This window comes from Oncorhynchus tshawytscha, linkage group LG22 (genome assembly GCF_018296145.1).
Source record: "Oncorhynchus tshawytscha isolate Ot180627B linkage group LG22, Otsh_v2.0, whole genome shotgun sequence".
Lineage (NCBI taxonomy): Eukaryota > Metazoa > Chordata > Actinopteri > Salmoniformes > Salmonidae > Oncorhynchus > Oncorhynchus tshawytscha.
Genome location: NC_056450.1, coordinates 30,193,186 through 30,210,358, shown reverse-complemented (window position 1 = coordinate 30,210,358; position 17,173 = coordinate 30,193,186). Strand labels below are relative to the sequence as shown.

Here is a 17,173-nt window from a genome sequence, read left to right as displayed (position 1 = left end):
CCTATCTATAACCAAAAGAAAAACAGCCGTATATTTAGCTGCAGTTTTAGGGGGGAAAAGGTTCTACCTAGTTAGAACCTAAAAGGGGTCTTTGGCTGTCCCGGTGGGATAACTTTTTGTAGAATCCCTTCGGGGCGGCAGGGTAGCCTAGTGGTTAGAGTGTTGGACTAGTAACCGAAAGGTTGCAAGTTCGAATCCCCGAGCTGACAAGGTACAAATCTGTCGTTCTGCCCCTGAACAGGCAGTTAACCCACTGTTCCTAGGCTGTCATTGAAAATAAGAATTTGTTCTTAACTGACTTGCCTAGTTAAATAAAGGTAAAAATTAAATAAATAAAAATAGCCCAATAATGGACTATCAAGAGCCTAACGTTATCCTTACATGTTCTGTTAGGAAAAGCGAATTGGTTCTAACAGCAAAATTATAATTGTGAATCGATTCTCAATTGCGGTATGGTTCTAGAAACATCAAGCCCTCTACTTTCATATTATTACATATTAATAAATTCACAAATGCAAAATATATACTTACTGTAGGCCTATGCTGTTTTAACAGAGTTGCAGCCCACAGTATTTGTAGTGCTGAGCAGTTAGTGCTTTGAGTTCGGTTTAGTGTCGATTATTAAAAAAGAATCACGGATTTCCGTTTGAATTATTACTGTAAACAATAAATGCACAATGCATTAAGTGGGTTGAATGCTATAACATGTAATGTAGAACAATTAATAAAGGACCGTTGATGGTAGTGACTTCCCTTTACTACTAATTTAAACAATAAGGCCCGAGGAGGTGTGGTATATGGCAAATATACCACGGATAAGGGCTGTTCTTAGGCATGACGCAGCGTGGTGTATTGGCTGGTTACCAAAGTAATTAGAGCAGTAAAAATGTTTTGTCATACCCGTGGTATACGATCTGATATACCACGGCTGTCAGCCAATCAGCATTCAGGTCTCGAACCACCCAGTTTATAATAGATCTTATACCACAGCATTGTTGAAGACTCGTTTCTGATTTGCTTAAAGGGCATTTTAAACTAGATAATGGGACAGTTGGAAAATATATTGGGACAGTTGGAAAAGATATGGTCGTGACTTCCCGTTACTGCTTATCACTTATTACAAACTGGGGGGTTTGAGCCCTGAATGCTGATTGGCTGACAGTCGTGGTATATCAGACCATATACCACAGGTATGACAACATTTTTACTTCTCCAATTACGTTGGCAACCAGTTGATTATAGCAATAAGGCACCTCTGGGTTTGTGATATATGGCCAATATACCACGGCTAAGGGCTGTGTCCAGGCACTCCACATTGTATCGTGAATAGGAACAGCCCTTAGCCGTGGTATATTGGCCATATACCATGCCCCTTGGATACTTGTTTCTAATTGGCTAGAAGGGCATTCTAGAATGGGACAGTTGGAAAAGATATCGGGATACCTTGCAATCATGACACACATCGCTGTGCGTGGCGCAGCGGTCTACGGCGCACTGCATTTCAGTGCTAGACGTGTCACTACAGACCCTGGTTCGATCCGAGGCTGTACCACAACCGGCTGTGATCGGGAGTCTCATAGGGTGGTGAACAATAGGCCCAGCGCCGTCCGGGTTAGGAGAGGGTTTGTACTGGGTAGGCTGTCATTGTAAAATAATAATTTGTTCTTAACTGGCTTGCCTAGTTAAATAAAAACATGCAGACCTTACTTTCTGCAAAGTTACAAAGGCTAAGCCAACAGCTACACAACTGAAATTGGATACATTGTAAACACAGGTCCATCAAGGAAAACTTAGCTAGCATTGATTTGTTTGTGAAGAGACATATTTTTTGGAGCATCTGATGACCTAGCACGGTGAGTGATGAACATGAATTTCTCTGGTGCCTACTGTTGCCGTCATGACACACGTGGCGCTATGCTGTCAAATCCTCTCATGTTTCTAGTTTCACCAGCTGTTTTCAGCAACATTTTTTAGACTTTTGTCATATTGGCAGGTTTGCTAGCAACAAACTATTTATATAGCTTCTAGCCTAGTATTTGATATGCAATGCGATCTCCTCGCAATGAACAGTTTCAAGTGTCCTGATGAGAAAGCAAACTTTTCTTGCTATGACAGGCAACATTGGCATTATCATGTCATTGTTATGGATTTATCCTACTGAATATCAATAGAAAACAGCTTCTTTGCCGTTATTCTGTCTGCAGAGGTCGTGACTGTGTTAGCCATAGCTAGCTGTCTAGCAAGCAAGGGACAACAACGTCGCCACAAGCATAGTAACGGAACATAAAGAACGAACGACTGGGTCTCTAGCAACCAAAATATGAGAGAATGAATTTGCTTATAGAAATTAAAACAAAAACAAAATGTTTTTCTTTCTACCGGTAAATGTGTGCTTAGTATTTTCTTTGGCAACTGTGGTATAAATGGGATAAACAGCTGAAACAAACGCAACGGAATCAACTTTGCTGTTATTCTGGCTGCAGCAGTCGCTATCATCCAGAAGGCGAGGTCAGTACAGGTACATCAACGCTGGGACTACGAGACTCGCCACGCCATCACTAGCTGGTCTCTACCCAGTACCCTGCCCTGAACTTAGTCAATGTCACTGGCCGGCTACCATCCGGTTACTCAACCCTGCACCCTAGAGGCTGCTATGCTATGTACATAGACATGGAACACTGGTCACTTTAATAATGTTTATATACTGTTTTACCCACTTCATATGAATATACTGTATTCTAGTCAAGGCTATCCTATTCAACTATTGCTGAACATAGAATTGTATGTCTTAAGTATTCTTCAGATATACTACATATTCTATCCACATAATGTCTATACATCCCATCATAGATATATCACACACACACAACCACCGGTCAAAGGTTTGGGGTCACTTAGAAATGTCCTTGTTTTTTAAAGAAAAGCTCATGGACAAAAACATTTAAAATGACATCAAATTGCTCAGAAATACAGTTTAGACATTGTAAATGACTATTGTAGCTGGAAACGGATTTTTAAAAAATTTTTTAAAAAAAAAATGGAATATCTACGTAGGCATACAGAGGCCCATTATCAGAAACCACTCCTGTGTTCCAATAGCATGTTGTTAGCTAGTCCAAGTTTATCATTTTAAAAGGCTAATTGATCATTAGAAAACCCTTTTGCCATTATGTTAGCACAGCTGAAATTGTTGTTCTGATTTAAAGATTCAATAAAACTGGCCTTTAGACTAGTTGAATGTCTGGATCGTCAGTATTTGTGGGTTTTATTACAGGCTCAAAATGGCCAGAAACAAAGAACTTTCTCCTGAAACTCTTCAGTCTATACTTGTTCTGAGACAAAGGCTATTCCATGCGAGAAATTGCCAAGAAACTGAAGATCTTGTACAACACTGTGTACTATTCCCTTCACAGAACAGCACAAACTGGCGCTAACCAGAATAGAAAGAGTGGGAGGCCCCGGTGCACAACAGAGCAAGAGGACAAGTACATTAGAGTGTCTAGTTTGAGAAACGGATGCCTCACAAGTCCTCAACTGGCAGCTTCACTAAATAGTACCCGCAAAACACCAGTCTCAACATCAACAGTGGAGAGGCGACTCCGGGATGCTGGCCTTCTAGGCAGAGTTGCAAATAAAGCCATCTCAGACTGGCCAATAGAAAGAAAAGATTAAGATGGGCAAAAGAACACAGACACTGGACAGAGGAACTCTGCCTAGAAGGCCAGCATCCCGGAGTCGCCTCTTTACTATTGACGTTGAGACTGGTGTTTTGCGGGTACTATTTAGTGAAGCTGCCAGTTGACAATGTCTACACTGTATTTCTGATCAATTTGATGTTATTTTAATGGACAAAAAAACAAGGACTTTTCTAAGTGACCCCAAACTTGTTTGTGTGTGTGTTTTATATATATATATATATATCTCACACACTCACTCCAGCGACAACATTGCTCATCCTAATATTTCTTAATTCCATTTTTTTACTTTTAGATTTGTGTGTATTGTTAGATACTACTGCACTGTTGGAGCTAGGAACAAGCATTTCGCTACAGCCGCAATAACATCTGCTAAACATGCGTATGCGACCAGTAATATTTCATTAGTGACTAGCCGTAGCTAGTTGGTTAGCTAGCAGCAAGCAAGGGATAAGAATGTTGCCACTGAGCATGGCAACGGAACATAAAGAACAAACGTCTGGGTTGCATAAATATAGAACTAATCAAACGAAGGACTTGGTCACGTCTCTAGCAACCAAAAGATGAGTACGAATTTGTTTCTAAAAATGAAATCATCAACAAATATCAGTATTTCTACCGTTTGTGTTAGAGGTCGACCGATTTATGATTTTTCAACGCCGGTACCGATTTATTGGAGGACCCAAAAAAGACGATGCCGATTTTTATATATATTTGTAATAATGACAATTACAACAATACTGAATGAACAGTGAACACTTTTTTTATTTTAACTTAATATAATACATAAAATCAATTTATTCTCAAATAATTAAATATGTTCAATTTGGTTTAAATAATGCAAAAACACATTGTTGGAGAAGAAAGTAAAAGTGCAATATGTGCTATGTAAAAAAAGCTAGCGAGTTCCTTGCTCAGAACATGAGAACATATGAAAGCTGGTGAGTCTTCAATATTCCCAGTTAAGAAGTTTTAGGTTGTAGTTATTATAGGACTATTTCTCTCTACCATTTGTATTTCATATACCTCAACTTTTGGATGTTGTTATAGGCACTTTAGTATTGCCAGCCTAATCTCGGGAGTTGATAGGCTTGAAGTCATAATCCGTGGTGTGCTTCAAGCATTGCAAAGAGCTTCTGGCAAATGCAGGAAAGTGCTGTTAGAATGAATGCTTACGAGCCTGCTGCTGCCTACCACCGCTCAGTCAGACTGTTCTATCAAATATCAAATCATAGACTTAATTATAATAAACACACAGAAATATGAACCTTTGGTCATTAATATGGTCAAATCTGTAAACTATCATTTTGAAAACAAAACATTTATTCTTTTAGTGAAATACGGAACCGTTACGTATTTTTATCTAACGGGTGGCATCCCCAAGTATAAATATTGCTGTTACATTGCAGAACCTTCAATGTTATGTCATAATTATGTAAAATTCTGGCAAATTAATTACGGTCTTTGTTAGGAAGAAATAGTCTTCACACAGTTCGCAGCGAGCCAGGCGACCCAAACTGCTGCATATACCCTGATTCTGCTTAGACATGAACACAAGAGAAGTGACACAATTTCAGGCACCGCATTGATTATATGCAATGCAGGACAAGCTAGTTAAACTAGTAATATCACCAACCATGTGTAGTTAACTAGTGATTATGTTAAGATAGTTTTTTTATAAGATAAGTTTAATGCTCACTAGCAACTTACCTTGGCTCCTTGCTGCACTCGTGTAACAGGTGGTCAGCCTGCCACGCAGTCTCCTCGTGGATTGCAATATAATCAGCGTCCAGAAATGCAGATTACCAGTTGTTATGAAAACTTGAAATTGGCCCTAATTAATCTGTTGACCTGTAGTTTGTGTGCTTTCACATTGTTTTCTTTGGCAACTGTGGTATAAGTGGGATAAACACTTCTGTTCTGTACATTACCTTGGGAAAATGAACTCTACAAAGGGACTCTTCTCCGCCTCGTCCCGCTGCATCGTCCATTATTGCCAAGGTAATGTACAGAACGTTGGCGTTTATCCCCTACTTAACCATTTATTTACTTTCAAATATTTCACTTGTGTATATTGCATTTGTTTTATTTGATGACTTTCATTCCAATTAATCTCAGAGCTGCTGTCTGACAATAACAATTGTAGTGTTCAAAGTAAATAAGGGCATACTTATGACTCCTGAATACCAACTATAAATCACTTAGATCATGTATTATCAAGTAGAGAGACCCTCTCGATTGTGCATCTTCTGCCTCTTCTATCCCTCTCTGTGTCAGCCCCACACAGACTGGAAAAGTAGGCACGCAATGGATTATGGTCATTGTACCTAATTACCATGTTTTCTGCCCTAAACTGTTGAATATTGGCCTGTTGGAAATTATAACTCTATATTACATCGCACAAAGGGCTTGATCAGATTTATCTCTAGAGAAACTGTGTATTGAGTTCACAGAAAAACCCTGAATGAAATGGAATTTAAATAATTGAGCCTACATTGGTAAATTAGTTGTTTAAAAACTCCAAAATAACCAACATTTAGTTTTAATCCCTCGGCACTGTTTTTCAGTGACAACATGTTTGTGGCATCCGTCTTCTGTTTATGCACAGGTGTTCGGAGGGGAACAGCTGATAGCTAATTAGAACAGGTTGTCTGCTGTCTTCCATCTGTTTTCTGTACACAAGCAGTGTTACATGGAGATATGGCCGTGTAGGAACCCTAACCCTATAAATGTGTGTAGTAATTTACTTTAAAAATATATATATATATATATATATATATATACACATTAGGAACGCATCTTTCATCAGCAAGAATATAATATATATATATATTATATTATATTCTTGCTGATGAAAGATGCGTTCCTAATGTTTCCAAAACCGGACCACAAGCAATGCGTGGCTCTTAACAAAAGCCTCTCACCTTTTAGCCAGGCACATTTCTATGGCAACGAGTCCTCTGGGGCAGGCTATCTCCGCTTAGCCTGAATTAAATGACTGAGCCACGAGTTGAGGATCAATAAAATCAGATTCTCTCCATCTTGCAAAGGACAACTGATTTTAGATATTTTAATAAAATATTGTTGGTATTTTAACATCAAATCAAATTTTATTTGTCACATACACATGGTTAGCAGATGTTAATGCGAGTGTAGCGAAATGCTTGTGCTTCTAGTTCCGACAATGCAGTAATAACGAACAAGTAATCTAACTAACAATTCCAAAAAACTACTGTCTTATACACAGTGTAAGGGGATAAAGAATATGTACATAAGGATATATGAATGAGTGATGGTACAGAGCAGCATAGGCAAGATACAGTAGATGATATCGAGTACAGTATATACATATGAGATAAGTATGTAAACCAAGTGGCATAGTTAAAGTGGCTAGTGATACATGTATTACATAAGGATGCAGTCGATGATATAGAGTACAGTATCTACGTATGCATATGAGATGAATAATGTAGGGTAAGTAACATTATATAAGGTAGCATTGTTTAAAGTGGCTAGTGATATATTTACATCATTTCCCATCAATTCCCATTATTAAAGTGGCTGGAGTAGAGTCAGTGTCATTGACAGTGTGTTGGCAGTAGCCACTCAATGTTAGTGGTGGCTGTTTAACAGTCTGATGGCCTTGAGATAGAAGCTGTTTTTCAGTCTCTCGGTCCCAGCTTTGATGCACCTGTACTGACCTCGCCTTCTGGATGACAGCGGGGTGAACAGGCAGTGGCTCGGGTGGTTGATGTCCTTGATGATCTTTATGGCCTTCCTGTAGCATCGGGTGGTGTAGGTGTCCTGGAGGGCAGGTAGTTTGCCCCCGGTGATGCGTTGTGCAGACCTCACTACCCTCTGGAGAGCCTTACGGTTGTGGGCGGTGCAGTTGCCATACCAGGCGGTGATACAGCCCGCCAGGATGCTCTCGATTGTGCATCTGTAGAAGTTTGTGAGTGCTTTTGGTGACAAGCCGAATTTCTTCAGCCTCCTGAGGTTGAAGGGGCGCTGCTGCGCCTTCCTCACGATGCTGTCTGTGTGAGTGGACCAATTCAGTTTGTCTGTGATGTGTATGCCGAGGAACTTAAAACTTGCTACCCTCTCCACTACTGTTCCATCGATGTGGATGGGGGGGTGTTCCCTCTGCTGTTTCCTGAAGTCCACAATCATCTCCTTAGTTTTGTTGACGTTGAGTGTGAGGTTATTTTCCTGACACCACACTCCGAGGGCCCTCACCTCCTCCCTGTAGGCCGTCTCGTCGTTGTTGGTAATCAAGCCTACCACTGTTGTGTCGTCCGCAAACTTGATGATTGAGTTGGAGGCGTGCGTGGCCACGCAGTCGTGGGTGAACAGGGAGTACAGGAGAGGGCTCAGAACGCACCCTTGTGGGGCCCCAGTGTTGAGGATCAGCGGGGAGGAGATGTTGTTGCCTACCCTCACCACCTGGGGGCGGCCCGTCAGGAAGTCCAGTACCCAGTTGCACAGGGCGGGGTCGAGACCCAGGGTCTCGAGCTTGATGACGAGCTTGGAGGGTACTATGGTGTTGAATGCCGAGCTGTAGTCGATGAACAGCATTCTCACATAGGTATTCCTCTTGTCCAGATGGGTTAGGGCAGTGTGCAGTGTGGTTGAGATTGCATCGTCTGTGGACCTATTTGGGCGGTAAGCAAATTGGATTGGGTCTAGGGTGTCAGGTAGGGTGGAGGTGATATGGTCCTTGACTAGTCTCTCAAAGCACTTCATGATGACGGATGTGAGTGCTACGGGCGGTAGTCGTTTAGCTCAGTTACCTTAGCTTTCTTGGGAACAGGAACAGTGGTGGCCCTCTTGAAGCATGTGGGAACAGCAGACTGGTATAGGGATTGATTGAATATGTCCGTAAACACACCGGCCAGCTGGTCTGCGCATGCTCTGAGGGCGCGGCTGGGGATGCCGTCTGGGCCTGCAGCCTTGCGAGGGTTAACACGTTTAAATGTCTTACTCACTTCGGCTGCAGTGAAGGAGAGACCGCATGTTTTCGTTGCAGGCCGTGTCAGTGGCACTGTATTGTCCTCAAAGCGGGCAAAAAGTTATTTAGTCTGCCTGGGAGCAAGACATCCTGGTTCGTGACTGGGCTGGGTATCTTCCTGTAGTCCGTGATTGACTGTAGACCCTGCCACATGCCTCTTGTGTCTGAGCCGTTGAATTGAGATTCTACTTTGTCTCTGTACTGGCGCTTAGCTTGTTTGATAGCCTTGCGGAGGGAATAGCTGCACTGTTTGTATTCAGTCATGTTACCAGACACCTTGCCCTGATTAAAAGCAGTGGTTCGCGCCTTCAGTTTCACACGAATGCTGCCATCAATCCACGGTTTCTGGTTAGGGAATGTTTTAATCGTTGCTATGGGAACGACATCTTCAACGCACGTTCTAATGAACTCGCACACCGAATCAGCGTATTCGTCAATGTTGTTGTCTGACGCAATACGAAACATCTCCCAGTCCACGTGATGGAAGCAGTCTTGGCGTGTGGAGTCAGCTTGGTCGGACCAGCGTTGGACAGACCTCAGCGTGGGAGCCTCTTGTTTTAGTTTCTGTCTGTAGGCAGGGATCAACAAAATGGAGTCGTGGTCAGCTTTTCCGAAAGGGGGCGGGGCAGGGCCTTATATGCGTCGCGGAAGTTAGAGTAACAATGATCCAGGGTCTTTCCACCCCTGGTTGCGCAATCGATATGCTGATAAAATTTAGGGAGTCTTGTTTTCAGATTAGCCTTGTTAAAATCCCCAGCTACAATGAATGCAGCCTCCGGATAAATCGTTTCCAGTTTGCAGAGAGTTAAATAAAGTTTGTTCAGAGCCATCAATGTGTCTGCTTGGGGGATATATACGGCTGTGATTATAATCGAAGAGAATTCTCTTGGTAGATAATGCGGTCTACATTTGATTGTGAGGAATTCTAAATCAGGTGAACAGAAGGATTTGAGTTCCTGTATGTTTCTTTCATCACACCATGTCACGTTAGTCATAAGGCATACGCCCCGCCCCTCTTCTTACCAGAAATATGTTTGTTTCTGTCGGCGCGATGCGTGGAGAAACCCGCTGGCTGCACCGCTTCGGATAGCGTCTCTCCAGTTAGCCATGTTTCCGTGAAGCAGAGAACGTTACAGTCTCTGATGTTCCTCTGGAATGCTACCCTTGCTCGGATTTCATCAACCTTGTTGTCAAGAGACTGGACATTGGCAAGAAGAATGCTAGGGAGTGGTGCACGGTGTGCGCGTCTCCGGAGTCTGACCTGAAGACCGCTTCGTTTCCCTCTTTTTCTGAGTCGTTTTTTTGGGTCGCTGCATGTAATCCACTCCGTTGCACTGGTTGTAAGGCAGAACACACGATCCGCATCGCGAAAAACATATTCTTGGTCGTACTGATGGTGAGTTGACGCTGATCTTATATTCAGTAGTTCTCCTCGACTGTATGTAATGAAACCTAAGATGACCTGGGGTACCAATGTAAGAAATAACACGTAAAAAAACAAAAAACTGCATAGTTTCCTAGGAACGCGAAGCGAGGCGGCCATCTCTGTCGGCGCCGGAAGTACTATCACATTACACATTTAGTAATGACAGAATGCATTTGTGACTTCATGCACAGTAACACTTTTGTATGACTTAAAACAATTATTTAATCGATACGAGTGGGGGGGAAAAGGTGCATGTGGTTGTGCATTGATAAGCACACCGAAGTCAGCATTAACGATATGTTAAAAAATATAAAAGCCTGATTTGATGTTTCAGCATTGTCTCAATGAAGAGTTTGTTGTTCAACTAGGTATGTGTGACATGCACGCACAGTTACAGGCCTGCTAGAGTTAGCAGCAGGCGGAAGACATCCACTCTCATAGTACGGGTGAAGCCTGAAGCCTGAGCTGGAATGTGAAGCTAACTGAAGCTGGTTAGCTTTAGAAAACCCAGAGTAGATCTAGCTTGCTTCGTAGGATAGCCCTCAGGAACCCACAAGGACAGCCCAATAACCTTTTAGGAACTTATTCTTAGAGTAGAGTAGCTAGCTACTTGGGGTACATTTTTAATCTGTGCTGGTGGTCTCTAGTCCCCTGCACACGGTTACAGCTTCACCTCCCAGGACACCTATCTGATCTAGATAGTGTAGGCCTAGCTGAAGAGAGTATCTAGCCTGGTACCTTTTGCATGTCAGTTAGCTAAACAATAGTCAACAGCCTATTCTACATTTGTTTGCCATAGATTATTGGTGGAAGTTGTTGTGCACAATTCCAGCTGATTTATTAGCTAACATTTTGCCATACTTTCTGGGTGAGTTGACTTTGACATACAAACTTAGACTGCACACCAGATATTATTCAGAATATATGTATTGCAAACCAGCCTCAAATTCTCTACACACGCACATTTTAGTGACTCGCTGATCATTCACTGCTGGTAGGCTGTGACGTTGATTGGTGTTGACTAGCCTTTAATTGTGTGTTAGACATTGAGGCAGTCAGGCAGTGACACACAGCACAGGCCTTGACTCATACTGACACTGCTGGAGGGGTGTAGGTCACTGCCTGATTCACTTCCAGGATACGACGGGTCTCCTAGCAAGTGCCAGGTGGCTGTCAGTCATATCACGATGATGCAGGCAGGTTATTTGTGGAGGATGACACCACACGCGCATGCTGAGTGTCAGTGTTAAGGCTGCCTACTAAGCACACTTCCAAATGCCCTTCACTGAACTGACAGTGCATTGCCCCTCACCTGTTATTGTTGAGATAAAATCAGGAATGATTTCTTCTTTTTGCCAAAAATCCTAACTCCTGTGTTGTCGTTTCAGTGCAAAATGGTTCGCTGCATCAGAAGGAGACTGTCCACGACAATGACTTTGAGCCGTACCTCACTGGCCAATCAACCCAGGTGCGTGACTGGCCGCAGGTGATAATGCTAACCAGTCTTTCATGGGATAATGTTAACATTTTCTTATTATTCAATTCTGAATTTACATGACGGGGGAGGCAGTTTGTGTGTTGAAGCTGCAGTTGGAAGAGTGGGCTCCATTTGTATCAGACTGATTTTAAGTGATGGGTTATTAAAGCTCTTTATATCAAGGTTTCAGATTTCCTCAACATAGGCTAGGTCCCTCAAATTCAAATCTGGGACTCAAAGCCAGTTCCACTGCTTTTTCCCATTGTTCCCTCTAATCAGGGACTTATTCAGTCCTGGGACACCAGGTGGGTAGAATTATTATCAGGTAGAACAGAAAAGCAGCTGTCCTCAGGACCTGGTAGGGTAAGAGTTGAATATACCTGTTTTGAATATACGTGTTTTGTTATTAACTGTTTATTAGTGCTGCATAATGTGAAGCAAACACCAAAAGACGAATGAAACAACTTTTTACATAACGGGTATAGATTATTGTAATTGTTCTACCTCCACAGAACAGCAGCTACCAGTCCATGACCGACCCCTACCTGTCCAGCTACTACGCCCCCTCCATCGGCTTCCCCTACCCCCTCAGTGAGGCCCCCTGGTCCACCGGTGGAGACCCCCCAATCCCTTACCTCACCCCCTACGGACCCTTGAGCAATGGAGACCACCACTTCATGCCCGACACCGTGTTTGGCCAGCCTGGAGGGCTTGGCAGCAGCATCTACCCCCACCGCTTTAACTTTTTCCCTGAGAACCCGACCTTCTCCGCCTGGGGCACCAGTGGCTCCCAGGGCCAGCAGACTCAGAGCTCAGCCTACGGTGGCAGCTATAGCTACCCTCCCAGCTCCCTGGGTGGCACACTGGTGCCTGACGGCCAGACAGGCTTCCATAGCGACACCCTCAACAAGGCCCCTGGCATGAACAGCCTGGAGCAGGGCATGGTGGGCCTGAAGATCGGTGGTGACCTCACAGGCCAGGGGTCAGGAATCAAGGCTGTGGGCTCTGTGATTGGTGGACCGCCGGTCGTGGCACAGGGGAACGGGGGTACGTCCATCGGTATGCCCCCGCCGAAGCCCGCCTCCTGGGCGGCCATCGCCAGTAAGCCGGCCAAACCCCAGCAGCTGAAGTCCAAGGTTAAACCAGGCATGCCCAGCCCTGGGGGAACCCTGCCCCCTCCGCCCATCAAACACAACATGGACATTGGCACTTGGGACAACAAGGGGCCTATGAATAAAGTGGCCCAAGCCCCCGTGCAGCAGCAGCAGGCTATGAGCATGCCCCATGGCCACCCCATGCAGCCCCAGACCCCCATGCAGCAGAACCCCATGCAGCCCCCTCCCCAGTCCCTGCTGCAGCAGCAAATGCAGCCCATGGCCTTACACCACCAGCACCCTCCTCAACCCTACCAACACCAGACCCAACCCCCACCTCCCCAGACCCGCTGGGTCGCCCCGCGCAACCGTAACCTTGGATACGGACAAGGAGGGGCCGGCATGGACGGTAGCAGTATGATTGGCATAGTCAGCGGGGGTAATGGCGGTCCCCCTGGTTCTGCCGGTATGGTCCCTGGTGGAGTGGAGAACCACCCAGTGTTGGAGAAGCTGCGTGCCGCCCACAGCTACAACCCCAGGGTGTTTGAGTGGAACCTGAAGAACGGCCGTGTGTTCATCATCAAGAGCTACTCTGAGGACGACATCCACCGTTCCATCAAGTACTCCATCTGGTGCAGCACCGAGCACGGCAACAAGCGCCTGGATGGGGCCTTCCGCAGCCTCAACGGCAAAGGACCCGTTTACCTGCTGTTCAGCGTCAACGGCAGCGGCCACTTCTGCGGCGTGGCCGAGATGCGCTCGTCCGTGGACTACGGGACCAGTGCCGGCGTGTGGGCGCAGGACAAGTGGAAGGGCAAGTTTGACGTGGACTGGCTGTTTGTTAAGGACGTGCCCAACAGCCAGCTGCGCCACATCCGCTTGGAGAACAACGACAACAAGCCGGTGACCAACTCCCGGGACACTCAGGAGGTCCCTCTGGAGAAGGCCAAGCAGGTGATGAAGATCATCGTGGGCTTCAAGCACACCACCTCCATCTTCGACGACTTCTCCCACTATGAGAAGAGGCAGGAGGAAGAGGAGGAGGTACGCAAGGTGTGTTAGATACACTTGTCTTGTTAAATCCTGTCCATCCACTCCTAGGCTTTATGGATGCTAAAGAACCTGCCTCCCAGAAGTTTGTTTCAAATACAATCCTTTGTTGTTGGTAAACATTTGATTGACATTAGTTATCATCTTGGTGAATATGAAGATGGAATGTCATCGGTACATAGAACAGGAATCTCAACCCTGTTCCTGGAGTGCTACCGTCTTGGAGCATTTCATTCCAAACCCAGTTGTAACTAACCTGATTTTAAGTTTATCAACCAGCTAATTGTTAGCATCGGGTGCTCTAGATTAGGGTTGGAGGGAAAACCTACAGGACGGTAGCTCTCTAGGAACAGGTTTGGAGAGCCCTGATATAGAGCCCATCATTTTATAGCCCTCTTCATAAAGTGTGTGTGTGTGTGTGTGTGTGTGTGTGTGTGTGTGTGTGTGTGTGTGTGTGTGTGTGTGTGTGTGTGTGTTAACTGACTTCTCTTCTCTCCTTGTACTCCTGCTGTCAGACCTTTGAGCCGCCTGCACCCATCCAGAACCGTTCTCGGCTGGAACAGGTACATGTCCAGTTTCTGTCTCTCAACAGGAATCTGACATTACTGTTATGACGACGAGGGGTGGAAGGAACATTTTGGTCACTGATGTTTCGATTGTGTTTTTCAATGTTATTCATGTCCTTCTCTTGTCTCCCCACAGGAGCGCCAAAACAGGAGTAAACAGCAGTAGAAGACATTTATCCTTGGCTTGATCAACAGTTACACTAGGACATTCGATTTAAGAGACAGAATAATTCAGAAATTATATTTAAAAAAAAAAAAAAAAGTATTCTTTTTTCTATTTAATCCTGGTGAATTTCTGCCACCACCGTGGAGACTTGTGCTTTCCGGCCCCAGGTACCACCCATCACCTCTTGTGCAGGGATAACAAGCCGAGTTCATGTATTACCTAGCCACCACCATCAATCACATTGTTTTAGTTCTGATTGACTTTGTTTTTTTACATTCTCTCCCATATACTCTTTCTCGTCAGACTGGATTTGTTTTTGACCTCTCCTGGCCCCTCCCTAATAACTCTTCCTGGATTTGTTTTTGACCTCTCCTGGCCCCTCCCTAATAACTCTTCCTGGAATTGAATCAGGGTTTGACAGCACCAAGGAGAAGAGAGAATATCTGCCACTTTATATTTCTGTACAATCAGGAACTGCCGTGTCCTGCCCCTGTTTGTCCATTGGGGGGCGGTGTTGCCATCCTTCAGAGGTTTAACTGTGCCAACAGGGTTGGAGGATCCCAAAGGCAAAAAATGTTCGGACTTAGAACTGTGTGTGATAATGAGACTTCAGCGGTTTATCTATTTTTCATTCAAGATCAACAAAGTCTATATTTTATGGCTTACTACTGACAATTTTCAGTTCAGAAAGATGATTTTTCTGGAGCCTTAATATTTTGTTTTCTAGTTATTGATGACTTGTCAAAAGAATCTTTAACTGACAGTGCTGGAGAAATCAGGGATAGTCTGAAGTCAGACTTGGGACATTTCAAAGGAGGAAGTGTGCAAAGGCCTCTGGGAAGGAAGTAACTGATGGGTGTCCTCCACGACGATGGAGCTCTCACCATCTGAATTGAAAATTATACTATTTTACATCCCTAACACCCTTCCACTTTGTTTTGATAAATGGCATTTGTCTTGAAGAAGTTGTGTCATTATCAGGAGATTATGTTCACGTACTCAAGCCAGTCTGAGAGAAATGTAGCATTCACCATTTTAAATGAATTATTTTATAGTTGGAATGATGTGCTGTAACTGCTACATATGAATGAATTGTTTCTCTATTTGGAAAAATCACTTGGGTTAATTATCCGTTCATCATAATTCTGTCTTAATCTGTTGTTTTTCTTTGACTTTCTTCTCAAAATGTGTTTTTTCTGTAAATCTCATGTTCTTGTTAATGCTAAGATTTAACTTAGGAGCCTGTAGTCATGGAGATGACCTGAAATGAGCAACTGATTTACTATCAAGAGTAAGAAAACAAATAAGAACTAAATATGGTTTCTGTGTTTTTTGTTGGTCAAAGTCATTGAAAATAAGTCAGTGGTATCAGGAATTATCTATCCATCAAGATTGATTGGTGGTTGAACATTGAATGATAAACAATTATCACAATTATCCCTAATTAATAGCCCACAGTGTGCAATCATGCAGGCTGCAATCACAGTTTGGTAACCTTGATTACATTGTGGTTAAACACTATACAACCCTTTTGAGTAATGGTTGGCACAACAATTTCTTTCTAGTACAGTTCCTTTATTGACAGTACAGCATTATTTCCTTTGTTCTCTTACTGATCTCAGACAAGCTGGATTCCCATTCTGCACAGAAAGACTGGGTAGAAACTGTTCTGTGTGCCATTCAGTCCACTCTCTAGTGCTGTAGGTTTATTCTGACTTGAGCATTAAACCTGGAATTCTGTGACAGTGTGTGTGAGCAAGAGAGAGACGTGGATGTGAATGCTGTCCCTCACTGTTACTGCACATCAGTGGAGGAGCTATAGGAGGACGGGCTCATTGTAGTGGCTGGAATTAAATAACTGGAACGGAGTCCAACGTGGTTTCAATATGTTTGATACCGTTCTATTGATTCCATTCCAGCCATTACAATGAGCCCGTCGTCCTATAGCTCCTTCCACCAGCCTCCACTGCTGTACATGAGCGTGAACCCGCATCTTTTGTGTTCATGGAGTTGTAACAGCGTTGTTTCTTGCCATGTGCCTGGATCAGTTCCAGACTTGCTGGATGTTTGTGTATCACCACAGCCCAGTCTCAGATGTTGCGTAGCTGCTCTTTTCCCTGGCCGGTGTAGTGTAGCCCCTGTATGTCTGGAGACATGACCTTTGACTTCGTACAAGGGACGTCCGGGTGCATCTCAATAGTCTAAAGTGGCTTCCTTCCTCTCCTCCATCTACAGTAATGTGAAAACTGAGTTAAAGCCATATGGGGTGGATGATTTCTATGGTGTTTTCTTCCACAAGTTGTCTTTCACACCAGTATAGATGAAGGAAAGGAGACAAGTGGAGGAAGCCACTTTAGATTATAGACATTGCTGTTTTTCTTTCGGTCAAGAAGCATGAAATGGATGTGATGCCTATAGTTCAGGACTTACATGCACGTGTCGAGTTGTTTGCTGCAATAGAGGGCCATGTGTATGGTTCTAAAATAAAGGATATGTCTACTACACTAAAGGAATAATGACGTGATATAAAACAAATATTAATACAATGAATTATTGTATAGACTTGCAAGTAAACCACTTTAGCTATATCAGTGGGATCAACCTGTAAGGTTTTGAAAGCTCTATCTTGGTTTATTATATTTTTTCCTTTAGAAAAAATCAAGCCTTAATAAACTGTATATTTAGCAACAA

The 17,173-nt window shown here is 43.8% G+C and overlaps 1 protein-coding gene across 3 annotated transcripts in view; it reads left to right on the top strand.

Annotated features, from left to right (window-relative positions):
• Positions 1-17,173, top strand: part of LOC112223413 (YTH domain-containing family protein 1) — an 18,320-nt gene extending 1,147 nt beyond the window's left edge. The window contains exons 3-6 of one of the 3 annotated variants that reach the window (XM_024386420.2): positions 11,518-11,615; positions 12,119-13,744; positions 14,266-14,313; positions 14,453-17,173. In XM_024386420.2, the coding sequence (XP_024242188.1) occupies positions 11,518-11,615; positions 12,119-13,744; positions 14,266-14,313; positions 14,453-14,482 (1,802 nt within the window). In that variant the 3' untranslated portion in view covers positions 14,483-17,173. Of the gene's footprint in view, positions 1-11,517; positions 11,616-12,118; positions 13,754-14,265; positions 14,314-14,452 lie in introns of all 3 variants that reach the window. The other 2 variants (XM_024386419.2, XM_024386421.2) reach the window with 2 other exon arrangements.